Here is a 27,390-nt window from a genome sequence, read left to right as displayed (position 1 = left end):
GGAGGGGCGTGGCTAAGTATGTTAGCCACGCCCAATACCTCAGTCAGACCTAATCTGAGAATTTAACAGAAAACAAACAGGAAGTGCATTTTCAGATTTCATTTAAAGATTAGAAGTAAACAATTTTTTTCTTATTGACATGCACAGATGAATTGTTCACCACAAAACTAGCAACGTGAGCTAACAAAATTAATATGGCTAGTTTTGATACCATTTGTGCTTTAAAAGTCTCTTTAAAGTTTTTTATTGGTTAGTTTTCAGTCTGTTAGTTTTAAAGGTATCTAGTGCGCTCTATAACAGCAACAAAATTCACATTTAGAAAATACAAAACTGATATAAACATCATAAGTTTGCAGTTTGCAGCTTCCACCTACATCGATTTTCTTTGACGTTACCTCATACTCCAGTTTCTCATCAAATCTTCTGACCAATGAAATGCTCTCTAATATTTGACAAGCCCCGCCACTCCACGCATCTCATTTGCTTTTCATATTTGATAAAACAAAACGCTATTGGCTGTTTTTATAAAGGGGATGGGCTACTCTATGCCCCGCCCCCTCTCTTCATTTTTCAGTTGAGATTATGTCAAACACTGAATAAAAAATGCATGTGAAGATGCCAGACTGAAATAAAGCATCTCGTGTTAGCTTTATGCTCCGTCTGAACACTTATGAGGAACAGCGTTTGGAGATTACGCAGCGGCGTGACAGGCATCCTAATGTGAAGAGAGTCTGACATCAAAACAAACATCAGGCATGCTAAACAAGTTTATAATTTGCCAAGCGCATCGAGTGATCGTGTAATTGGACTTTTCTGTCATTACGTTTCTGGGAATCAACGACTGCAGCTGTTCTGAAGAAAAAAACTAAACGTCTAATCGCTTTCCAGGTCCGCTTTCAAACAAATAGGGTGCAAAATAGAGCCTTAATGTCTCTGAAAATGCTCTGTTTTTCTTGACTTAAAGGGATTATGTTGCAAATATATATAAAAATGATTTGCTGAGTATTTTTGTCTTTGTTTGCAGTATAAATATCAGAACATTCATAGAGATGCATTAACCTGTCAAAGCAAAGTGACAGTAGATTTGTCTGAAAAAAAATGGAAGATTTTGGGGTAAAACAAGGAAATATATCTGCCAAATAAACTCAATTTAAAGGGAAAACTGGCAAACAATCGCTTCTTGTTTTAAGCTGTTATTATTTGGTGGTATAATTGTGTAACTACTACACTTTTTATATATTGTTTGAGCAAGAGTCTTTTTTCCTCAATTTGAATGGATTACACTGCAAATATATATATATATATATAAATAATGATTTGCTTCCTCAGTATTTTCTTTCTTTGTTGGCAGCATAAATATCTAAACATTCATAGATGGAGATTAACTTATTGAGGCAAAGTGGCATTAAATTAGTGTGAAAAATCTATCGAATTGAAGATAGTTTACAATATATTTATATATACCTACATACATACATACACATATTCACCGGCCACGTTATTAGGTACACCTCACTAGTACTAGGTTGGACCCCATTTTTTAACTACTCTGATCCTTCATGGCATAGATTCAACAAGGTACTGGAAATATTCCTCCAGATTTTGCTCCATATTGACATGATAGCATCACACAGTTGCTGCAGATTTGTTGGCTGCACATCTATGATGCCAATTTCCCGTTTAACAACATGCCGAAGGTGCCATTGGATTGAGCTCTGGTGACTGTGGAGGCCATTTGAGTACAGTGAACTCATTGTCATGTTCAACAAACCAGTCTGAGATGATTTACGCTTTATGACATGGTGTGTTATCCTGCTGGAAGTAGCCATCAGAAGATGCACTGTGGTCATAAAGGGATGGACATGGTCAGCAACAATACTCAGGTAGGCTGTGGTGTTGACACGATGCTCAATTGGTACTAATGGGCCCAAAGTGTGCCAAAAAATATCCCCCCCACCATTACACCACCACCACCAGCCTGAACCATTGATACAAGGCAGGATGGATCCATGCTTTCATGTTGTTGACGCCAAGTTGTGACCCTACCATCTGAATGTGGCAACAGAAATCGAGACTCATCAGACCAGGCAACGTTTCTCCAATCTCCAATTTTGGTGAGCCTGTGTGAATTGTAGCCTCAGTTTCCTGTTCTTAGCTGACAGGAGTGGCATCTGGTGTGGTCTTCTGCTGCTGTAGCCCATCTGCTTCAAGGTTGGACATGTTGTGTGTTCAGAGATGCTCTTTTACAGACCTCGGTTGTAACTAGTGGTTATTTGAGTTGCCTTTCTTTCAGCTGGATCCAGTCTGGCCATTCTCCTTTGACCTCTGGCATTAACAAGGCATTTGCACCCACAGAACTGCCACTCACCATCGTCTGTAAACCTTAGAGATGGTTGTGCGTGAAAATCCCAGTAGATCAGCAGTTTATGAAATACTCAAACCCGCCCGTCTGTCACCAACAACCATGCCACGTTCAAAGTCACTTAAATCACCTTTCTTCTCCATTCTGAACTGCAGCAGTTCGTCTTGACCATGTCTACGTGCCTAAATGCATGGAGATGCTGCCATGTGATTGGCTGATTAGAAATTTGAGTTAACGAGCAGTTGGACAGGTGTACCTATTAAAGTGGCCGGTGAGTGTTTATACAAGATTCTCTTTTAATCATTTATGTTAAAATATAATTTATTACTCTGATGAGATTTTATTTATTTGTTTTTTTGTATTTTTTGAATAGAAAGATCAAAATTATTATTTAAAAATAATTATAATAATAGTAAAAATAATAATAATAAATATATACAGATGTATTTTACAACATATTTGAAAATATATGACAAGACGTAAAGTCTTGTGTGCTCTTGAAGCAGTCAGTCAGTCAGTGTGTGTGTGTGTGTGTGTGTGTGTGTGTGTGTGTGTGTGTGTGTGTGTGTGTGTGTGTGTGTGTGTGTGTGTGTGTGTGTGAGATCTCACCTATGCAGCTCTGGATGCTGCTTGTGTTCACTCGACTCTGAGATTTTCCTCGCAGGATTGATATTCCACAGCTGACAGAATAACTGCTGTCTGATTCTGGGAAACACGCAGTCAACATGTGCATTAGAGATGAATGATCAAGGCTGCTAAATGTGCTTCTACTGTAGTTATGATTGAAACCCAGGCTTAAGTATATTGCTAATACCTGACAGATAATGTGCTTTGGATGCACATGTGAGGGAACAGCTCTCTTTCTTCCCCGTTTTACTGCAGGCCAGGGTGGCTTTGGGGGCCACCAGATTGGAGGCACATTTTATGAGCTCTGCAGAAATAAGATGGTATTATGTTAAAATATGCATAACAATTTATTTTTGAACCACAGCACCAGCTTCTGATTCTGACAAATATAATGTACAGTTGAAGGCAAAGTTATTAGGCCTCCTGTGAAATTTGCATTATTATTATTTTTATTTCCCAAATGATGTGTGAAGTGTGACATTTTCACAGTATTTCCTATAATATTTTTTCTTCTGGAGAAAGTCTTATTTGTTTTATTTCGGCTAGAAGGAAAGCAGTTTTTTTTTTAAGCCATTTTAAGGTCAATATTATTAGCCCCCTTAGGCATTTTTTTCCGATTGTCTACAGAACAAACCACTCTTATACAATGACTTGCCTCATTATCCTAACTTTCCTAATTAAATTAGTCACGCCTTTAAATTCCACTTCAACCTCAATACTAGTCTCTTGCAAAATAACTAGAAAAATAGTATTACTGTCATCAAAATAAATGCGTTATTAAAACTATTAAATTATTATTGAATTATTAAAATGGGAAATATTCAAAAAATAGCTCAATTATTTGACAGGAGGAGCAATAATGTAATGTATGTGTGTGAAAGTGCTGTAGGTGGCGCTGCTGTCCACATACCCACACAGTCCTTCTTGTTCCAGTGCAGTTTGTATCCAGGAGGACAGGTACATTCATAACTGCCCAGAGTGTTGACACAGCCCGATTTACAGCCACCCTGATTAATGCTGCACTCGTCGATATCTAGAAATAAAAAACAGAACAAATACGGGCATTTAGAGGCGTGTGCTGTATGCACAGAGCGGTCTGTCAATGTCCCAAATGCAGGACAGTGGGTTCGTCCTTCAGTGTGACGAAGCACTCTAAACGATGTGGACTAAAAGATGGAAACGCTGGCATGAGTGCTTTTAGGTAATTACTTCTAACCCTGGAACAAAACCAGAAGGGAAACAGTGTAAATTGTCAGAGGCAAACTGAGAATTTCAGAGCAAATAGTAAGAACAGCAAAATGTAAACTCAACACTCAAAAAAAGAATTTCCAAGTATAAGTTTTTTTCCAGAATTTAGTATAAATTCCAAGAAATAGGCGTAAATTTAGAATTCCAAGAAAAAAAAAAACGTAAAATTTCGAGACAAAGGTCAGAATATCCAATCAAGCATTTGGATTTTCAATAAAGATATAAATATTGTGAAATCTAAAATCAGAATTTCAAGAAAAAAAATTCTAAATTTCCAAGGTGTAAATTTAGAATTGCAAAAAATAAACATTGCAAGATATGAAAAAAATCAGTTGTAGGGAAAAAAGTCAAATTCTAAGAATAAAAATGTCAGAATTCCAATGCATTTGAATTCCAAGAAAAAATGTCAACAATGTGAGTTCCAAGAAAAAATTAATAAAAACATTCAGTGAAAAAAGTGAGAATTTAAGATGTAAATATAAAATTCCAAGAAAACATAATTCCAAAAACAAGAATAAAAAAGATGTATAAAATCAGCACTCGAAAAAAAAGGCAGAATATCCAAGGCATATATTTGAAATATCAATAAAAAAAAATATGTAAACATTGTGAGATATAAAATCAGAACTCAAAAAAAAAAAAAAAAAAAAAAAAAAAAAAGAGTCAAAATTCAAAAAAAAAGAAAAGAAAAAAAAAAATGTCATACATTTTGAATTCCAAGAAAAAAGTAAACATTGTGAGACAAAGTAAACAAAAGTAAACATGGTGAGAAGTAAAAGCAGATTTCCAAGAAAAGCCAGAATTATCAAAGAGAAAAAAATTATTCAAAGAAAAAAGTAAGAATTTACAAGGCATCCATTTTGTAAACATGTAAAGAAAAATGTAAACACTGCGAGACTCCTAGTTTGAAAAATGATTTCAAAGAAAAAACTCTAAATTTCCAAAAAAATAAATTAGAAAAAAGTAAAAATTGCAAAATATGAAATCAAAGGTCTAATCCCAATTCTATTTTTGTACCCCTAGCCCTTCCCCATGGCCCTTAAAACCGAGCGTGAAGGGAAAGGGCTTTAAAATTAACCCCTAAGAATTGGGACAGCACTACAGCACCTGCACACGTCATCGCGAACTCTTGCTTCATATGAGATCAGACGATCGCGACTGCTGTAGTTATTCCAGTTGCTTTCTTTTTTGGTATTTATAATGATCTAATGTGGTAATAAGCTCATAACTATATTGTGCATTTACACCCTGGCCATATTCATCTATGCAAACACATGAAAACAACATTAACATTATAGCAGACACTGTAAAAATCTCATTCCCAGCCACTAAAGTTCTCTGACAGGGAATTCGAGTGTCATCGAGTGTCAGAATGTTGTGGGACTGCTGTACAGGAGTTATGATTATGGATTATAGATAGCGAAATTTAGCGTTTTTTTATTTTAGCGTTGTTATTTTTAAAAGCATGACGGTAAAACACAAACGCGGTTATGACTGTATTAAAACGTGTTTGTTTGTTGTAAAAATTTGTAATAATGACAAAAAATACTAATTTGTGGATCTCCTTACTTCCGGGTTCAGCAATACTGCCGTTGTGGCTGGTGTATTCTGGGAAATTTTCCTACCCCTTAGTTTCGAGTGTGGTCCTGAAAAATCTCAGTTCAAAGGGGTATCTACCGCTTCCCCTTGGCCCTACGCCTTCAAGCTAAAGAGAATTTGGACACCCCTACACCTTCACAGGAGCGCGCAAAACGAGGGGTAGGGGTAAGGGTAAGGGGAAGGGCCAAGGGGTAGAATTGGGATTGGGCCAAAATTTCAAGAAAACCTCAGAATTCTGAGGAAAAAAAAGTTGCGAACACAAAAATCAGGATTCCAAGAAAAATGTCAGAATTTAATGCATAAATTCCAAGAAAAACGTCAGAATTATCCAATGTAAACCTATGATTTAGAGAGAAAAAAATTGTGATATAAATTCATTTGTGAGAAAAAAAAAAGAGTCAGAATTCTGTCATTAAAAAGCCTAATGCTTACCTACAGTATTTAATTTTATGTGTTTTATAAAGTAAAAAAATGTAACGACAAAAAGTCTCGACAACAAATCCACATTTCAACCACATCTTTTAAAGGGAACATAGTTTACCTCTTTTTTATGATTTAATAATAATATTCTGGTTCTTCTGAGTGTGTCCGTTTAGGTTCAGTTTAAAACACAATTCAGATTGTTTTATTATAATGTGTTAAAAAGCGTCATGTTGGGGGCGTGTCCACAGTTCGCTGATTTATGGGTGTGTTGCTTCACATCTAGACTAGTTTCGGCTTCCCGCCCAACGTAACAAGGGGCGGGGCCATGAGCTCACCCGCTCTGCGTTTGCAACAGTCTGACAGGCAGACGGAGAAGGAGAGAGAGGATCAGCATTCAGTTGTACATGTACGACTCTGACACAGACCAAGCAGAGTACAAAATCATTTGTGTCTTTGTACAGTTTTACAGCCAACTGTGTGCTATTTTCAAGTGCCGAGCTTGTACACAGAAACTAATAACCACGCACACTGAATTAACTTTGACTGAGGCACCGGATGCGCCGCTCGAAGCCGCAACACGGCACACCAGACACTCTCTGTGGCGCGGCAGAAACATGAAGTGTCTCGAATCGTCGCGCCACGCATTTTTGAATTCTAAACATCCGCGGCACCCAGCCGTCGACTTGAGTGTTCCCTAATAGAAACCTATGTTTAAAATTCTAAAACGCATGCTAGTTAAGATCACAGGGAGCTTCTGGGATCGCGAGAAATGCAAACGGCTGAAGTATAAGGTAGACTCAATGAGAAATACACATGTTTGCAAACCTACCTAAAGATACAACCAATAATTCCGATTAGAGCGAGAATGTGGAGAATATTGATCTTGTGTTGAGCCCAATGAGCCTTGTATCTAAAAATAGAGCTAGGGTGTTCCTTTAGTGATATCGCTTCGACTCACGCTGAAAATGGCGGACGTGAATCAACAAACTGAGGATATGATGACCCGCCTGTCAACCAATATTGGTGGGCGGGGGGACCGCTCTACTACATCAAGTAGCGGTCAATTTGAAAACAGCTCCAATTGGTCCACCGTTTTTTATGTTGTTAAATTGAAAAAAAAAAGCACTGGGCGTGCTTATATCACCCCAATATGACGGTCTATACACCATACATGCACATATGTCTGTCCAAACAGCTTGAAAAGTAGATTTTTTACCATAGGTGCCCTTTAAATTATGCAAAGTTTACCCAAATATTTAAATGAATCAGTTGGATTGATGTAAGTTGAGATGACTTGAAAAGTTCATTTGACTCTACTAAAATATTAAAGCCATCAAGATTTGTTTTACAGTGTACAAACTGAAACCAATATAGTTTAATCTAGTAGATTACAACCAGTACAAAGTGTCTTTGTAAAAGTGTGTGCGTAAAATTTTTGTGCGCTTCTGTAAGGAACAAAGAGCTGGCCACACTCGTCTGGTTTCCCCTTTCCTTTATCATGGCCTCCAGTCTAAAGCCTTTGACTTTCACATTTCCTTTCCCTGTCTGGATACCAGAGCCTTCATTAATCTGAAGAGCGAGCAGGAGGAACGCGGCGACAGAAAACCGATGTTAGATTGCCACATACAAACGAAAAAAAAAATAAAGTCCTTTATTACAGCAAGTCAGTCAGTCAGTCCTCCTGCTGGGCATCCTGTAATGTCCTCAAAGCAGCTGTTTTTAACTCCAGCTTGGATCTGCTTCAACAATCCTACACTTCTGTGACTGTAAACTCTCAAACAATCAATCGTGTCCTCGAGGCTTTTGCAGATTTAGCATCATTTCCCAGCAGATAAAGGCTCAATGGGAAACTGATGACCATTCTCTAGAAACAAAAGAGCTGCATTAATCTGGATGTTATCGAAGCGCTAACAGGGAAGGAGAGAAACATTCATTATTCCTGTTTCTCCTTACAATGGCGAGAGACGCATACATCACTAAATGAGTCTTCATCTGCTCAGCCAAGCCTGAAACAAATGCACTGATGCAGCCACTTTTGGTTGAGAGACACACTTGAAGTGGAGGAAACCAGCTTTGCTTACCTCCGCAGTGAGCCACGCCGTAGAGGACGTAGCCTTTATGACAGTAGCACTGGAAACTCCCGGGTGAATTTATGCACGTGTGGTCACAGGCCCGGTCAAACGAACACTCGTCTATATCTGCAGAAACACAAAACACAAGCACTTTATTCACAACAATCAAAGCTGTGCTCTGAGGAACGGATCAGAGCTGTGGCCAAAAATCCGTCAAGAAACCGTTTTCAGCGATTTTTACATTTCAAAAATGCCCTGCTGTTCTCTCTAGAATAGATTCTGAGCTGAATTTAACAGCAGACAGCACTCTAGGCTAGTTTTTAACAGAAGATGGCGCTCTAGGTTAGTTTTAACAGCAGACAGCGCTCTAGGCTAGTTTTAATAGCAGATGGCACTCTAGGCTAGTTTGAACAGCAGACGGCGCTCTAGGCTAGTTTTAAATAGCAGACAGCACTTCTAGGCTAGTTTTAACAGCAGACAGCGCTCTAGGCTAGTTTTAACAGCAGACAGCGCTCTTGGCTAGTTTTAACAGCAGACAGCGCTCTAGGCTAGTTTTAACAGCAGATGGTGCTCTTGGCTAGTTTTAACAACAGACGGCACTCTAGGCTAGTGTAACAGCAGACGGCGCTCAGGGCTAGTTTTAACAGAAGATGGCGCTCAAGGCTAGTTTTAACAGAGGATGGCGCTCAAGGCTAGTTTTAACAGAGGATGGCGCTCTAGGCTAGTTTTTAACAGCAGACGGCACTCTAGGCTAGTTTTTAACAGCAGACGGCACTCTAGGCTAGTTTTAAATACCAGATAGCGCTCTAGGCTAGTTTTAACAGCAGACAGCACTCTAGGCTAGTTTTAAATAGCAGACAGCGCTCTAGGCTAGTTTTAATAGCAGACAGCGCTCTAGGCTAGTTTTTAACAGCAGACGGCGCTCTAGGCTAGTTTTTAACAGCAGACAGCCCTCTTGGCTAGTTTTTAACAGCAGACGGCACTCTAGGCTAGTTTTTAACAGCAGACGGCGCTCTAGGCTAGTTTTTAACAGAAGATGGCGCTCTAGGTTAGTTTTAACAGCAGACAGCGCTCTAGGCTAGTTTTAATAGCAGATGGCACTCTAGGCTAGTTTGAACAGCAGACGGCGCTCTAGGCTAGTTTTAAATAGCAGACAGCACTCTAGGCTAGTTTTAACAGCAGACAGCACTTCTAGGCTAGTTTTAACAGCAGACAGCGCTCTAGGCTAGTTTTAACAGCAGACAGCGCTCTTGGCTAGTTTTAACAACAGACGGCACTCTAGGCTAGTGTAACAGCAGACGGCGCTCAGGGCTAGTTTTAACAGAAGATGGCGCTCAAGGCTAGTTTTAACAGAGGATGGCGCTCAAGGCTAGTTTTAACAGAGGATGGCGCTCTAGGCTAGTTTTTAACAGCAGACGGCACTCTAGGCTAGTTTTTAACAGCAGACGGCACTCTAGGCTAGTTTTAAATACCAGATAGCGCTCTAGGCTAGTTTTAACAGCAGACAGCACTCTTGGCTAGTTTTTAACAGCAGACGGCACTCTAGGCTAGTTTTTAACAGCAGACGGCGCTCTAGGCTAGTTTTTAACAGAAGATGGCGCTCTAGGTTAGTTTTAACAGCAGACGGCGCTCTAGGCTAGTTTTAATAGCAGATGGCACTCTAGGCTAGTTTGAACAGCAGACAGCGCTCTAGGCTAGTTTTAATAGCAGATGGCACTCTAGGCTAATTTTAACAGCAGACAGCGCTCTAGACTAGTTTTAACAACAGACCGCGCTCTAGGCTAGTTTTAACCGCAGATGACGCTCTAGACTAGTTTTAAGAGCAGACGGCGCTCTAGGCTAGGTTTAACAGCAAACAGCAGTCTAGGCTAGTTTTAACAACAGAGACACTAGACTAGTTTTAACAGCAGACAGCGATCTTGGCTAGTTTTAACAGCAGACAACGCTTTAGGCTAGTTTTAAGAACAGAAGGCTCTCTAGGCTAGTGTTAACAGCAGACAGTGCTCTAGGCTAGTTTTAACAGCAGACAGCGCTCTTGGCTAGTTTTAACAACAGACGGCACTCTAGGCTAGTGTTAACAGCAGACAGCGCTCAAGGCTAGTTTTAACAGAAGATGGTGCTCAAGGCTAGTTTTAACAGAAGATGGTGCTCAAGGCTAGTTTTAACAGAGGATGGCGCTCTAGGCTAGTTTTTAACAGCAGACGGCGCTCTAGGCTAGTTTTTAACAGCAGACAGCACACTAGGCTAGATTTTAACAGCAGACGGCACTCTGGGCTAGTTTTAAATACCAGACAGCGCTCTAGGCTAGTTTTCACAGCCGACAGCACTCTAGGCTAGTTTTAAATAGCAGACAGCGCTCTAGGCTTGTTTTAACAGCTGACAGCGCTCTAGGCTAGTTTTAACAGCAGACAGCACTCTAGGCTAGTTTTAACAGCAGACGGCAGTCTAGGCTAGTTTTAAACAGCAGACAGCGCTCTAGGCTAGTTTTAACAGCAGACAGCGATGGCAGTCTAGGCTAATTTTAAACAGCAGACAGCGCTCTAGGCTAGTTTTAACAGCAGACGGCGCTCTAGGCTAGTTCTTAACAACAGATGGCACTCTAGGCTACATTTAGCAGAAGATAGTGCTCTGGACTAGTTTATAACAGCAGACGGTGCTCTAGGCTAGCTTTACCAGTAGACAAAACTCTAGGGTAGTTTTAACCAACATATAGCACTTTAGGTTAGTTTTAACAGCATATGTAGTTCTTAACGACAGATGGCATTCTAGGATAGTTTTTAAATAACAGACAAGACACTAGGCTAGCTTTTAACAAAAAATGAGACTCAAGGCTAGCTTTAACCGAAGACGGCACTCTAGGCTAGTTTTTAACAGCAGATGCAGGCTAGTTTTTTTATCAACAGATGGCACTCTATCCTAGTTTTTAACAACACAAAGTACCCTAGGCTAGTTTTAACTGCAGATACAGGCAGATACAGCAGACGGCACTCTAGACTAGTTTTAAACAGCACACAGGGCTCTAGGCTAGTTTTTAACAGCAGATCACACTCTAGGGCAGGGTTCCCAAACTTTTGAGCCCGTAACCCCTAAAATAACAATGCCAGTGACTCGCAACTCCCAAATTCCTCAGAGGTGGTTATAAATATACAAACAACAGACACAACAACAGGCCTATATAAACACAAGCATGTTGACAACACAAAAATCTACAACAGTCTAACAATCATATAATTCATATAGTCATTTATTAATTTGTTTAATTTAATATTAACCTCACGCAAATTCAAACCAGAAAACCAATCACAAGCATATAAATGGCCTTAGCAGAAGGCATCATGCATATCAAAAACAGACAAAGCAACAGAGTAATATTATTTAACATATTCCAGATTTTTAAAGCAAATTTTAAGATGTAACCCTATTTGTAATCTTCAACATTTTCATATGTAACTGTAATTTAATTACACATTTTTTCTCAGTAACTGTAACGAATTACTGTTACTTTTATTTTGTAAATAAATTACGTAACGCCGTTACATGTAACACTGGACATCTGTTATGTTATTGTACAAAATAAACCTGATGCAAGTCCACAAACCAGAACAGAAGCATCTTCTTTTCTAATTGTACTGACACTATGCGGCTGTGGTGATGAATAACAACGATTTTACTGTCTTTATTACAAACATGCACTGTTTTAAAAAGGTTTTAAACTTGTAAAACTCATTCAAAAGGTGCAGATGATCACAGAGAGCTGAACAGATCTTTTAACCTCAGTTGTTCTGCGCATGTCGTGTCTTGTGTGATATTATTATTACACCTTACTATGGAGACATGTTTATATGCATCTGTCAATCAATTTGGTGGGCGGGGAAACCGCAAGTCTATGTCACGTTGTGGTGGGCATCAAAATGGGAGGGATTTGGATCCTATTTTAACTTCAGTTTATTATCCAACAATATTTATAATTGTATTTTTTCTTTATTTTATTTAATCTTAGAATTTCATTTTATTTCTATTTAGTTTTTTTGATTTAAGTTTTTCAGCATCTAATATTGATATTTTCAGTTAAACTCAGATTGAATTACTTTTGAATTGAATTAATATTATTTTTAGTTTTATTTGCAGTGAACGATATCGCTGATTCTCATTACTGTAGTAGGCAAGTACAAAATTACGATTTATATATATATATATATGTGTATCTTCTTTTTAAAAATTAAGTAAAAAATTGTTTTTGGCGGCTTTTTTATTTTACATTCACCTGAGTTGTGGATCTAAAATGAATGCAACTCACCAAACACACAGATAAGAAGTTGAAGCTTGTGTATAAATGTAATGTGTATTTATATAGCACATTTATTATATACGGCCATACACCCAAGGCGCTTTACACTCATATGAGGGAGTACGTAACAAGACAAGGTGGTTAACTCAAGCGTTTAGCATGTTGCGAGATTGTCCTGAAATCTCCTTCAAGAAGCAGTCGGAGCTCATGAATGGAGACAAAATCAATACATGGCCCAGAAAACTCTTGTTCAGTCTAACAAATCACATGCAGCGCTTCTCGCCTGTGGTGAAGATCAGTTCTGGGTTTGGATGTGACTGCGGTCTGCTGATATCACTCAAAAGCTCAGCTGGAGAATAATACTGAAGGACTTTAGACACTCCACAGGCAGCAAAACTCAATGGCCAGACAGCGCAGGGATGCAAAGAGGTATGGTGTAAGAGTGCTGCATGGACAGAGAAACCTCGTAAAGGTTGCCCACCACTACCTGCAAATTTCACATTAATATTTAGTCATTTAGCAGATGCTTTTATCCACAGCGACTCACAATTGAGGAGGCATTTAACAAGAAGAGGCAATACACACAACATGTGCTGATTATACAAAAGGAACTGTTTGTGGACAGGGAATCAAGTGATAAAGGGAGAAGTATTTGTTTTTTAATAGAGAGAAGTGTGCTTCTACAGGTGGTTTGTCAAGCCCACTCACATGTGTGAAGCTCACTTCATAAATGCACAAATGTTTCTTAGAGTTTCTTGGAAAATCTTTTTAGAGAGCTATGGAGTGATTGTAAAAAAGTGTCAAATGTGCAATATTGGTACTTGTGTCAGCAGAGTTGTATAGAGGAATTACCAACCTACGTTACACGGGTTCCCGGTTGCAAAAAAAGACTGGTTGCAATAGCAAACATGTTGTGTTGTGCGGTAGGATGCCAAAATCGAAAAAAAAAAAAAAAAATAGAAAACTTTACTTTTACCGTACACCACACTGCTTTTAATGCCAACCGCAGATGTATTTGGCTAAAAAGGAGCTGAATGGAGTGAGGACCTAATTAAAAATGCTGGACTCTGCAGTTCTCATTTCATATCAGGTAAAATGGACCAGTCAGACGAACGCCGCTCACTTTAGCATCAATTTTGCCAAATAGCTGTGCTTATCACTTGGTGACAAGCTGTTATAATAAGCTGAAAGCGTTATGTAAATAATATATATAATATGTAATCAATATAACTTATCTCTAATACAACAACAAACTCTGTACCGCATCGGATGTCATTCCCTTGCTGTAAAAGCTAGAGCTCCCTTTTTTCTACTACCTCAATGCGCGCGCATTATGAATGTTTACAAACCGGTAATTTGTCTATAGTAACGATCTACAACTACTTCACTAATGTATTTAAGTACTAAAAGGCTGTATCTGTACTCTACTGAAGTATTGTTTTTTTCCTACTTCTACTTTTACTTCAGTACATATTTTCGATGAGTTTAATACTTTTATTCCGATAATTTTTTTATGTGCTGCATCGTTGCTCGTTACCTTTATAAAAATGTTATGAATCATTCCAAACCCACATTATCACTGCCAGAGCAGCAGATGGCTCTGTCACAGGTTCGAATAAGCTGGCTCGTCATCATTCAGACGATCAAAGAAGACAGAGCTGTCTGCCTGCATTGAGAGCACTTTAGTTTGTTTTCAATATGAAAAACCCAAAAATTCCACCTTCAACTGTTCGTGGCGATGAGGAAAAAGACTATTCGTGGCCCTATTTACTGTAGGGTCCATGTTGTGAAAGACAATTCATATAGAACAAAGTGCATACTCTGCGTCCTGAAAGATTGTGAAATAGCCTTCAAAAATTCACCATCGAATTTAACGAAACATATCAGGGTAAGTTAAAAATAATACAATACACAAAACACAGCAGTTTGAGCTGTCCGTAAGCGCTAGATAAGTTATTTAACGTTAGCTACCCGCGATTCATAACATGCTGCAATGTTCACTTAACGTTAACTAGCTGGCTATCATGAAGGCTGTGCCACGCTAAATGGTGTTTTTGACCCATCATCGTAAACCATGTTTCATTTCCTTCCGCTTAATCACGTGCCCCAAAAAAGACATTTAAAATAAACAAAACAATATGATGTCTTTTGACTGATTTCTTAATATCTACATAACACAATACTTCTACTTCTACTTTCAGCATTTGAGTAGTAAATTACTACTTGCAATACTGAAGTACAAAACATGTTGAATACTTTAGTACTTCCGCTTAAGTATGGTGCTAAAAGAGCACTTCAACTACTACTCAAGTCACTTTTTTGATAGAGCACTAGAGTCTGGGTCTCTAGTACTTTATACATCTCTGAGTGCCAGCGGGATGAAAGAGTGTGTTTTCTTCAGGTGGTTTGTCAAGCCCACTCACCTGTTTGAGGCACACTCAGAAATGTGGAATGTTTTGAGGTTGTTGTGTGGCGTCATTTCTACTCACCATTAAGTATATCAGCATCAGCATGCAAGCCGCATTCAAATTACATGACTTTGTTTAATTTTTGGCATGATTTGGTAGGGTGAAAATTTGTAAATGACAAATGGCTGTCGTGATGCAAGACTCAATTGTTTCCTCTCAAAAAGTGTGACATACAGCACGACAACCGATGCAATGTCTGTGACGCTTCACAATTTCAATGAAAAAAATTCTAGCATGTCCATAATAAATTCTGTCACATTGGTGACACTGACCAGTAAGAGCACAGAATCTCTTCAGTAGACAGCTTTTAAGGGCGCACTCACATTAGGTACAGTTGCCTTGAACCATGCCAAAGTGCAATTGTATCTCCCCCGATGGCCTGCTCTCACATTGCATTTTTACACACCAGACCTGAGCACGCTTGCATCATCAATGATGTGACTGTTCAGTTTAACAGGATGAGAAGCGCTCTCACACAGCACAGTGGAGATTGCTTTAGTTTTATAGTTTTGTATTATTTTTAGTCGTTTGGGATGCAGTGACACAGTCAAACACTTTGCCGAACAGATCAGTCACTTCTGAAGCTCATAAATTATCACAGAAGTTATCGTGCTGCAGGTATTAGGAGGTTTTTTGTAGGTGTAGCTGACGTGCAGCAAGGGTTTTGAGTCTTTAATAAACTACAACAGTTCACGTTCATTGAAAACTAAGAATGATTAATTAATTCATAAGAAACAGCCCCTTAAAAGTGACGTCACGTCTTCAGTTTCGGGCTCAGGCATGCTTTGCATTCATCACACTACAAGCATACTGCATCAAAGCCCAAGTGAACCGCACTCTGGCACACCTCTTCTTACCGGGCCAGGGGTTGCCAACTGAACTGCGCCTGAGCCCAATTCAGAGCACTCACACTTCTCAAACGATCCAGGAAATGCGCCTGGGCACGGTTCGGATAGCATAGTATGAGTGCGCCCTAAAATGGCTGAACGAAAGAGAGAGGACTTTGCTGCTTCCATAACAGAGAAAAAAAATGTAACTTCTAAATAAAAAAGTTCAATTTTTTCAAGTGTAGGAGACATTTATATATATAAATAAATTACTTGCTGTGAACTAAGGACTAGAATGAAGCCATCTCAATACGGCCGCCCATGACCTCTGAATTAGCCAATAGTAAACCTGAAAGGGTGATGTCAAAGCACCATGACACCATTCATTCATGCAAAGAAATCCATATATGCAAAGAAAATAAATCAAATTAGTTTACAAAAGAAGTTATGTGTGATAAAAAGAAATGACACAAGGAAAAAGTATTGAACACATGAAGAAAGGGAGGTGTAGTTCGGCAGTGAAAGCCCAGACAGCAGCTGAAATCTCTCAGTAGTTCTTCAGCAATCCTCTGCTCTTCCTCAGCGTAAATGAATATCAGCTGCTTCAGTCCAACATCTACATTAGCAGGAGGATGAAGATGAAACCAGAGTGAACAATTCAGCAAGACAATGATCCAAAACACAGCCAAGGAGACTCTCAAATGCTTTCAGAGAAAGAAAATCAAGCTGTGGATTGGCCCAGCCAATCACCTGACTTGAACCCAATAGAAAATACAAAATAAAGCTCAGATTTGATAGACGAGACCCACAGAACCATCAAGATTTTGACACTCTGTTGAAGTGAAGACTCACACCTGAGTGATTCATGTGACTTCATTCTCCATATGAGGCGTCTTTAAGCTGCCATACTTAAAAAAGCCTTATATATATATAGTATTCAGTAGTTTCAGTAATTTCTACTTGTGTCATTCCTTTGTTATTACTCGTTTTTCAGATTGTTTTGTTTAGTTTTATTTTTATGTTTGTATTGTTTGAGTTTTTACCAAAATCTGCTTCAATCCAATGTCAACAGCTCCATTAGAGACATTATGTCCAGGAAAAACCATGATGTGATCAATACTTATTTCCCCCTGTATGGTCCCAGTTTTTAATTTATTCTTATCAGACGGAAAACGACATTTAGATCTGCTGTGTGAGTGGAGAGGGGAAGTAACATGCATTTTCTGACAGCAGCTCTATAAAAATCTCATAGATGAACTACTTCGATCCCCCAAAAAGTGTATTTTTCCAGCAAAAGCGGAGGTGTTTGCTCACTGAACACACTTTGAACACTTTGAACACAGCATGAACTGCTAAACATCTGACATGACAGCACATCACCAAGCGTAGACAGGGTTGATAGTATTTTAAGCTTGTCCACCTGTCAGTGAGTTTAACCACAAGGTTATCTGCACTGACAAGCTTGTCCACTTTTGACCAGTAATAGCTACAGGAAATGGAGCACGTATTCAGATGGATTGCTTTCATGGTGTAAACTCTCATGCGGTCGAAGGCATTCACACATCCACAAAAGACCAGCTACCCTGCATTACTGACTGAACGCGCACCAAAACAAGTTGTTCACACTTCATCATGCTGTAGCAAAACTGAGGAATTCTGATGGAAATTAGGGCTCTGCTATATACTGAATTCATCGAAAAATGTGCCTAACCCAATATACACATCGCAATGGTTTCAATTAATTAGTCATTTAATAGAAAAGCATGTTTGTGCTTTAATCAGATCTGCAACCGATACATACCATACATCTTTTTATTATAATAATACAATATTAATAAGCTTATGCTTCATCCCACTCCATTTTCGACCATGTTGAAATGTATTTTTTGTTAATGATATTTTATGTATGATATTTTGTTCGAAAATAAATAAAATCAAATCAAAATTATTTATTATTTGACTTATTATGCAAAAATACCTTTTATAAGGGGTTTAAACACAGTTGTGTGTCAACAGTGTGTGAATATAACCAGGCTCTAATGGTAAAAATGTATTAATTCTGTTTTCTATAATCACACTTCGGCCAAAACAGTCTGCAGAAACACTTTGATTGACATTCTTCCTTTGCACGTGTCATCAGAGCGGGCAAGCCCCACCTATTATTGACATCTCTCTCTCTCATTTGCATAAATAGCACACACGATGCACCACAACCCTCTTTACATGTACATAAAGCATGAATGGGAGATAGAAAAAGTAATGGATTATTGATGAAATGGCATGTAAATAATGGTTCCCAGATTGCTGTTGAATGAGAACACTGAAAAATTCCTCCACTTTCCTTCCTAATCTGTAACTGCCTCTCTGGCTATACCACTAACTGTACTCTCTCAAAAAAAAAAAAAAAAAAAAAAAAAAAAAAAACATTACTAATGCTTTGCTTCTTAGACTTTACACACCTGACACTTGTCTATAGCGCTTGTTCACTGCTGCTCTTATAGTTGTGTAAATTGCTTCCTTGTACTCATTTGTAAGTCGCTTTGGATAAAAGCGAATGCTAAATGACTAAATGTAAATGTAAAATGCTTACATTTTAAATACAGTTGAAGTCAGAATTATTGGCCCCCCTGAATTTTTAGCCCCCCTGATTATTTTCCCCCCAATGTCTGTTTAACGAAGATATTTTTTCAACACATTTCTAAACATAATAGTTTTAATAACTCATCTCTAATAACTGATTTATTTTATCTTTGCCATGATGACAGTAAATAATATTTGACTAGATATTTTTCAAGACACTTCTATACAGCCTAAAGTGACATTTAAAGGCTTAACTAGGTTAATTAGGTTAACTAGGTTAGGGTTAGGGCAATTAGGCAAGTTATTGTATAATGATGATTTGTTCTGTAGACTTTTGAAAAAATATATAGCTTAAAGGGGCTAATAATTTTGACCTTAAAATGGACATTTAAAACATAAAAGCTGCTTTTATTCTAGCCGAAATAAAACAAATAAGACTTTCTCCAAAAGAAAAAATATTATCAGACATACTGTGAAAATTTCCTTGCTCTCTTAAACATCATTTAGGAAATATGTAAAGAAAAAAATTCAAGGGGTGGGGGGGAAGCTAATAATTCAGACTTTAACTGTATGTTTTCTAACGTTCATAAAAAATATTATGGTTTACAGTAAAGACCGTTACATACTTACGTTTAGGGCTGCACGATATCGAAAAAAACTAACATTGCGATATTTCGTTTTTTTGTGATATGAATACAATTCATGACTTGAATATCTTTATTTGGAAAGAATGTATAATTTTAGGCTGCATAAAATATAATAATCAATCTACAAGCATAGATAAATACAATAAAGAACAAATATACCAATTAAATACGCAACACTTTGTTTTCCGAAGAGTTTAACAGTTTGAGGTAAACAGTAATTGAATAAACTAATGGAAAATATTACTGCATAGTCTTCGCTATAAATAATTCAATAAAATTAATTGTTATTAAAGTTACAAACATAATAATTTCAACATAGGATATGCTGCTGTTGCGAATGATCACATTGCGATATCGATGTTAAAACAATATATTGGACAGCTTTACTTCTGTTACATAGATTTTTCTTTTCTGAATACCAGGAGTTCTAAAGGAAATTGAATCTGAATTTACATCCGAATCCAACTCAAGCTCCAGTTACTCTCAGCTCAAGCTACCATCAAACACGCATTTTTAGAAGTCAAAATCTGTAATATTATTCAAATTTAATGTGAAGAGCTACAAGATATCATAAGCATAAGAGTTTCAATTGTAATGTTATTTTTTATCATCAAATCACACTGCATTTATGACTGCTCATGAAGCTTTTAGAGCTGACACACAAGTGTGAACAGCATTGAGGCTCTGAAAGTAAAATCTCAGATATTTAGCAAAATCCTTTATTTTGAAAAATTACGTATTCTCTCGGTCACATCTCAGTCAACTGAGCGTGAAAATAACCCACAGCAAGCAAAATGAGTAAGAAACTGACATCTTTAGAAAGTTACTTTGCAAAGGGGAAACGGGCCAGTGAAGGACCCACGAACTGTCAAAGGAATGGATTTACAACACATTTGTCAACAAATCAGGTGAATCCAGCATGTCTGTGCGGCTGAAGATTGCAAATGATGGCGGTCATTCACATATCGTGTCTTTTCCGTGCGCAAGTGTGTTATTTCCAATGGAGGAGCGAGGCTTGTGCGCGCAAGCGGCACGATGCGCTCCCGCCTTCCAGGCGTCCCGAGTTGAAAACATTTTCAGGATGGCGTGAGCGCACTGTGAGTCACGTGACAAGAACTGGCTGATCAGCTTAAGCTTGTATGGAATATACACATTTCGGTAGACTAATTATCTTTGACAAAAACTGCAGTGCTGTTTCATTGTCTCCATGAATAAAACTTCTATCAGAGTTGCAGCAGTGTTTTGTCAGCTTGTCATCCTCTGAGAAAAAGGTTGATGGTCGCCTAGCAATCTTTGTACAGCTTCCCCTGTCCCCCCCTCCTTGGGCCGTGGTAAAACTGTGATAAATATTGGGGACCACTGTTTTAAAACAATCATGTTTAATAATAAAAGCAATGTTGAAAAACTACATTACCCATAATGCTCGACAGAAAATTCCACCAATCAGAGAATTGCAGTGAGCAAAGTGCAGCAAAATAATGAATTAGCCCCGCCCACTTTCATGAAGCACTGTGAATGATGCAATCGAGTGCGTATTTAGCAATAAACATGGTTTAATTAGATTTTATGGATTCTTTTAAAAAAAATACATATTCATGAATTGTTTTAGGAGATTATAGTTTGATCCCTCATTAAAGTTCACTTGTATCTTTGTACATTTTTATATACTACTTTGCTTCAAATAATTGTTGTGGGTGACACAGTGGCTCAGTGGTTAGCACACTCACAGCAAGAAGGTCCCAGCTGGGTTAGTCAGCATTTCTGTGAGGAGTTTGCATGTTGGCGTGGGTTTCCTCTGGGTGGTCCGGTTTTCCCCAGAGTCCAAACACAAGCGCTATAGGTGAATTGAATAAACTAAATTGGCCTTCAAGAGTTCACACTTAGCTCACGATTTATACATAGCTTGTTTGGCGTGCTGTCCCGGGAGAGAGCCCTGAGCTCAAGGGATCCTCGAGCCCAGGGGTCCCTCCTTTCACAGGGCGAGGGGAGATTGAGCTCAGGTCGATCTGAAACTCCCTCGCTGCTGAGGCCAAGGTGAACTTCCTGAGAGTAAGACTTAGAAAAAAGATTTAGGCTTATTTTATCTATAATATAGAGCACATTTGGATGGTGGGAGTAAACCGGGGAACCCGGAGGAAACCCACGCGGACACGGGGAGATCATGCAAACTCCGCACAGAAATACCAGATGGCCCAGCGAGGACCCAACGCCATTGGTATTCTTGCTGTGAGGCAACAGTGCTAGTCACTGGGCCACTGTGCCGCCCATTCTGGATAAAGGTGGAAGAAGGGGAGAAGGGGGGTTTCTTCTAGACGAAGATAGCTGTAGAGAGGAAATGAGGATATATATATAGTGACTTGGGATCCTTTGATTGGAGGATCATGATTAGCTAATGTGGACCAGCTGGGTCAATCATGAACACATGCTCCTCTCGAAATTAGTTTAAAAGTAAACCTCACGTAGTGTATGAGTGTGAATAAGAGTGTATGGTTGTTTCCCAGTACTGGATTGCAGCTGGAAGGGCATCCGCTGTGTAACACAAATGCTGGATAAGTTGGTGGTTGATTCGGCTGTAGCCACCCCTGATGACTAAAGGGACTAACTGAAAATGAATAATTGTGATCTTCCTCATAGCTTGCTGTTTTGGTTAATGTATCCAACAAAAACTTTTTATGTGAGCGATAAAAAACACTTCCAGAAGCAGAACAGCTAAAAAAGTGGCTCCCAAAATAAAATTATGCACTGCAAATGAGCATGATACGGACATTTAAACAACTTTTTCCACGTAGTAAACATGTCCAGACTTTTGACAGATCGCATAATTAAAAGGTGACAGGAAATGATGGTGGAAAAACAGGAAAAGGAGCAGATATAGCACCGAAAATAGATTGAGGAATAAAACAGTTCATGCCATTCGTCCCAATTATAATCCTGCCTGCTTCACAATGTCAGATTTCAAACAACAAGTTTTAAGCACAAAACAAAAACTCGGCTCTTCAGAGTTTTTTGAAGGTCAGGCTGTGTTGCTAAGACGCCAGAAAGCGTATTTTTAGAGTGTTAGCATGCGAGTCTGACAGCAGGTGTGTGTACGTGCAGCGCTGCATTCGCCGTTCTTTCATCGCTGCATTTCGGCTCTTTGTGCTAAGTGGCTTTGTGAAAAACAACTTGAAGAAACTGAAAAGGGCAAAACTGGGGGTGTTAGACATCTTAGAAATATTAAGCTGAATATTTTTTAGAATTTGAGTGCTGCTCGGATCTGCAAACTCGCCAACAAACAGCAATTCTTCATTTTTTGTTGTGTTGTTCAGTAAAAATAAAGTATTGGAAATGATTAAATCGGTGGCTCAGTGGTTAGCACTGTCTCCTCACAGCAAGAAGGTCGCCGGTTCGAGTCCCGGCTGGGTCAGTTGGCATTTCTGTGTGGAGTTCTCCCCGTGTTGGCGTGGGTTTTTTCCAGGTTCTCCGGTTTCCCCCATAGTAGAAAGACTAGAAACTAATTTGGCCGTAGAGCGTGAGTGTGAATGAGTGTGTATGGTTGCTTCCCAGTAAATTCACTGTGTAAAACATATGCTGGAATAGTTGGCGATTCATTCCGCTGTGGCGACCCCTGATAAATAAAGCGACTAAGCCGAAGGAAAATGAATGAACAAAATTATTAAATCACGATGCATTCAGGAGGAAAACTGCTTGAAAACTGCTGTCTTTACGAGATAGTTCACCCAAATATCTAAATTTCCTTACTATTTACACACAAGTGCTTCTCTTTAATGAATTGCTTCCTTATGTTCAACACAAAGGAAGATATTCTGAAGAATGTTGGACAAAATGCAGCCATCGACATCAACAGTAGGAACAAAAATGACTTTGGAAGTCAATGGCTGTTTTTCCCCCCAACATTCTTCAGTATATCTTCCTTTGTGTTCATCTGAAAAAGAAAGGGTAGTTTTAGGTACAGATTTGGTGGTGTTGGAAGGTTTAAGGGTGGGTTAAGGCAGTGGTCCCCAATCCCTGGGTCACAGACCGCTACCGGTCCGTGGATCAATTGGTATCGGGAAGACACAAGAAATCATTACTTGTTTCTGCTTTATTTTGAAAAATCTGTAATGTTTAAAAATGACATTCTCTCGGTTACAGCTCGGTCACTTCAGCACCAAAATGTAACCCACAGCAAGCAAAAGAGTAAGAAGCAGACATCTTTGGAAAGCTTCTTTGTGAAGGGGAAAATGCCCAGTTAAAGACCCACAAACTGCCAAGGAATAGATCCGCAGCCCATTTGTCAATAAATCAGGTCACGCCATTCAGGTACACCTAGTTGAAAACATCTAAACTATTCAGAATGCCAAGAGCGCACTGCGAGTCACGTGACAAGAACTGACCAATCAGCTTCAGCTTGTACAGAATATCCACAGTGCAGTAATTATCTCAGACAAACACTGCAGTGCTTTGTGATTTTCTCCATAAATAAAACTTCTATCAGAGTTGCAGCAATGTTTTGTCAGCTTGTCATCCTCTTAGACAGTGTTTCCCAACCCTGTTCCTGAAGGCACATCAACAGTACACATTTTCAACCTCTCCATAATCAAACACACCTAAATCAACTCATCAGAACATCAGACGTTTCAAAACCTGATGTTAGATAAGGGAGACATCCAAAGTATGAACTGTTGGTGTGCCTCCAGGAACAGGGTTGGAAAACACTGCTCTAAGAAAACAATTGATGGTCTCCTAGCAATTTACATACACCGTCCCACCCACCGGGCCATGGAACAATGATCAAGCTTTGACCAGTCCGCAGTGATAAAAAGGTTAAGGTGTGAGGGATGCTCAATAGTGTAATTACAGAAATTCTTTACAAATGTAGAGACATGCTGGTTTTTAATCAATACTAAGTATAATGTCAAAACATGTATTTTAACAATAAGTACATTATAACTAATTATTAATTTCTGTGTAAGAACATGTTAGTTAAGGCCACTTAAAGCGCACCTATAGTTTACCCCTTTTTTAAGATTTAATATTAATATTATGGTTTATCTGAGTGTTCCAGGTTCAGTTCAAAACACAATTCAGTTTTGTTTATTATAATGTGTTAAAAAGCATCATTTTGGGGATGTGTACACAGGTCGTTGTTTTAGGGGTGTGTTGCTTCACATGAAAATTAGTTTCGACTTCCCGCCCAACCTAACAATGGGGCGGAGCCAAGAGCTCCCCTGCTTCGTGTATGGCAACAGACAGGCAGACAGAGAGAAGCAACATGAGTGAGAGGACCAGCATTCCGCTGTACATGTACGACTCGGACACAGACCAAGCAGAGACTACTGTTTAGGAGTCAGAATGCATCAGAGTGGTAGTTACACAATCATTTGTGTCTTGGTATAGTTTTACAGCCGCTATGTTATGATGCATGCCTCATCCATATAGGGATGTAATGATTAACCGGTTTCACTATTAACCACGATTTAGTTTGTAACGGTTAATTAATCATAAAGGCTTCTCAACACCGTGTTTCTGCATGGAACAAAACTGCAGCAACTAAACAAAGTTATGCCAACTGTGTGCAAGTTTAAAGCTCCGAGCTCGTACAGCGAGACTAATAACCACACACACTGGATTAACTTTGACTGAGGCTATAACTAAGGCAAGTTTGTTATTTGTTATATAGGGACGCGCACGCGAGGCAACGCGCTCACACTTTCCATCCGCACCTAGTTGACATGACAGGGAGCTTCTGCGACCACAGGAAATGTAAACAGCTGATGTTTGAGGAAGACGCAATGAAATGTTCACAGGTTTGCAAACCCACCTACAGTTACAAACAATGGCGCCGATGAGAGTGATCATGTGGTGAATGTTGATCCACCAGCCGAGATCAATCGTGTGTTTTCCGAGAGAGTGCTGAAAGACTTGGTGGATCAGCTGTTTTTAATAGCCCGAATCTCAATACGTTGCATTCACTGCGTGTTCAGCGCAAATGTCCGCTAAATGTAAAATCTCTGTTGCTCATTCGCAGGAAGAGGATGAAGACTCTTGTGTTGAGCCCAATGAACCTTACAACCCAAAGCAGAGCAAGGGTGTTTCTTTGGTGACATCGCTTTGACTCAACACGGTCAAAATGGCGGACATGAAACAACAAAATGAGGATGTGGTAATGCGCGCATGTCAATCAATATTGGTGGGCGGGGCCTCCGCACTCCTACGTCAAGTTGTGGTCACTCTAAAAACCGCTCCAATTGGTCCACCATTTTTATGTTGTTACATTAAAAAAAAAAAAAGGACTGGGTGTGTTTATATCACCCCAATATGACAGTCTATACACTATATATACACATATGTCTGTCCAAACAGCTTGAAAAGTAGATTTTTCACCATAGGTGCCCTTTAATATAAAGTAGGACCTATCAATTTTTGACAGATTTTATTTTTAACCAGGAGTGTTCTCACAGGTTTGTTTTGAATAAAATGATTGCTACATTCATTTGGAAAAGTGTGAATGCTGCAATTTGAAATGCGCACAAAAACTGCGTTGTGGTTCAGGTAAAATAGAACATGACATGGACCAAAAAAATCAAAACTGAGCAAAAGCTGGGCATGATGTCTTAAGATGGGATCCAAAAAAAGGGCAGAGCACTCAAGAAAAGTTTTTTGTTTTCTCATCATAGCCACAATATCTGGGTTTCCATCATTGCAGCATTTTGAAGTATCACATGAAAAACAAGTGATAGAAGGATAGGATGGATAGGGCTGCATGATATTGGAAAAATCGGACATAATGATTTTATTTTTCTGCGATATGCTGTATATTGCAATATGAATATAATTTCACCAGATGATTAAAACAGCTGTATTTGGAAAGATGTAATTCATTTAGATAAATTATGACGATCAAGTCTTTTATTACACAATGCGATTGCATTAATTATTATAAATTACAAGCATACATAAATACAACAGAGCAGATATAACTTGTTCTGGAGAGTCTAACAGTATTTAGATGCAGAAATTGAACAACTGAACATAAAATAACATGGTCATCATTGTATAAACAATTTAAATTAATAATATCTTTATGTTTTATATATAATTTAATCCTGCGATGTGACTATTGCAGATACACACATTGCGCTATCGATACTCAAACAATATATTGTTTAGCCCTAGATGGCAGCACAAAATTTTTAATAATAAAAAAAAAGTATTTACACTCGCTTGTAGTGATTTGGGACGTGACTGAAAAAGGGTTATTGTGCTTAATGGAAGATGAAAATGCATTTACCAAATGACGTGACTCCATTACGTTTGCCTTGTTTACTGTTGGTTGCTAGGTTACCAATACTACAGTTAGCTGCTCTAATAACTTGACGGAAACGCACCTAATTACATTTGGGATTAGCTTTTTTGTTAGTTTTTGTCTATGCTAACATGAGCTAAAAACGAAAAATACTTTACAGAATTTACTGAAGCATTTTTACATTCGCTTGAGGTGGTTTTGGACTTGACTGCAAAAAAGTAAATGGAAGCAATATGGGATGGAATTGCACTTATTGAATAAATTCTGACATAGCGATCTACATCCACGTGACTCCATTACACTTGCCTTGTTTACAGTTGGTTGCTAAGTTACCAATACTACAGTGAACTGCTCCAATAATCTGATGGAAACACACCTAATTCACATTTGGGATTTTTTTTGTTAGTCGATGTCTTTATTAACATGAAATAAGATTGAACAATTCTTGAACAGCCTTTTAATGTTATTTTTTACACTGAAAAATAAAAAGATTCATTGGATTTACTAAATTATTTTAAGGTGAGTGGTTGCAAGCAATTTATATGTGTTGAATTTATACAAACAAATTAAGTTGAACATACTAAATTAAATTTGTTTGTTTAAATTCAGCCCATGTAAATTGTTTGCAATCACTCACCTTTAAAACTAATTTAAATCCAATTAATCATTTCAGCGTACCAATCGATAATTAAAATTCTAATTTGTGCTAGGTAATGTAAGCTATTGCACTGTTAAAAACAACTAACAATGAACAACTTCTGTTTTCATTAAACATTAATAAATGCTGCAATAAATGTATTGCTTGTTTTATCATGTAAGTAAATAAATGAACTGACATTAATGGAAACATATTGCAAAGTGTGACCCATGAAAGCTGTTATATTGTGTTGTATCTTTAGGTTTTGTCTTAAAAACGACACAAACTTAGCAAGACACTGCAGGCTAAACCAGTTTTTTGATG

At 38.4% G+C, this 27,390-nt stretch overlaps 1 protein-coding gene across 2 annotated transcripts in view; it reads right to left on the bottom strand.

Annotated features, from left to right (window-relative positions):
- The window catches only part of scube3 (signal peptide, CUB domain, EGF-like 3), a 272,493-nt gene that overhangs the window by 25,103 nt on the left and 220,000 nt on the right, over nucleotides 1–27,390 (bottom strand). For both annotated transcript variants that reach the window (XM_056448768.1, XM_056448769.1), the window contains 4 exons: nucleotides 8,341–8,457; nucleotides 3,900–4,022; nucleotides 3,177–3,293; nucleotides 2,972–3,067 (listed from right to left, as the gene is read on the bottom strand). In XM_056448768.1, coding sequence (XP_056304743.1) covers nucleotides 2,972–3,067; nucleotides 3,177–3,293; nucleotides 3,900–4,022; nucleotides 8,341–8,457 — 453 coding nt within the window. The remainder of the gene's footprint in view (nucleotides 1–2,971; nucleotides 3,068–3,176; nucleotides 3,294–3,899; nucleotides 4,023–8,340; nucleotides 8,458–27,390) is intronic.

The sequence above is a fragment of the Danio aesculapii genome, chromosome 23, assembly GCF_903798145.1.
Source record: "Danio aesculapii chromosome 23, fDanAes4.1, whole genome shotgun sequence".
NCBI classification, from domain to species: Eukaryota; Metazoa; Chordata; class Actinopteri; order Cypriniformes; family Danionidae; genus Danio; species Danio aesculapii.
Note: the sequence above shows the minus strand (reverse complement) of the source record. Positions and strands in the feature narration are given on the sequence as shown.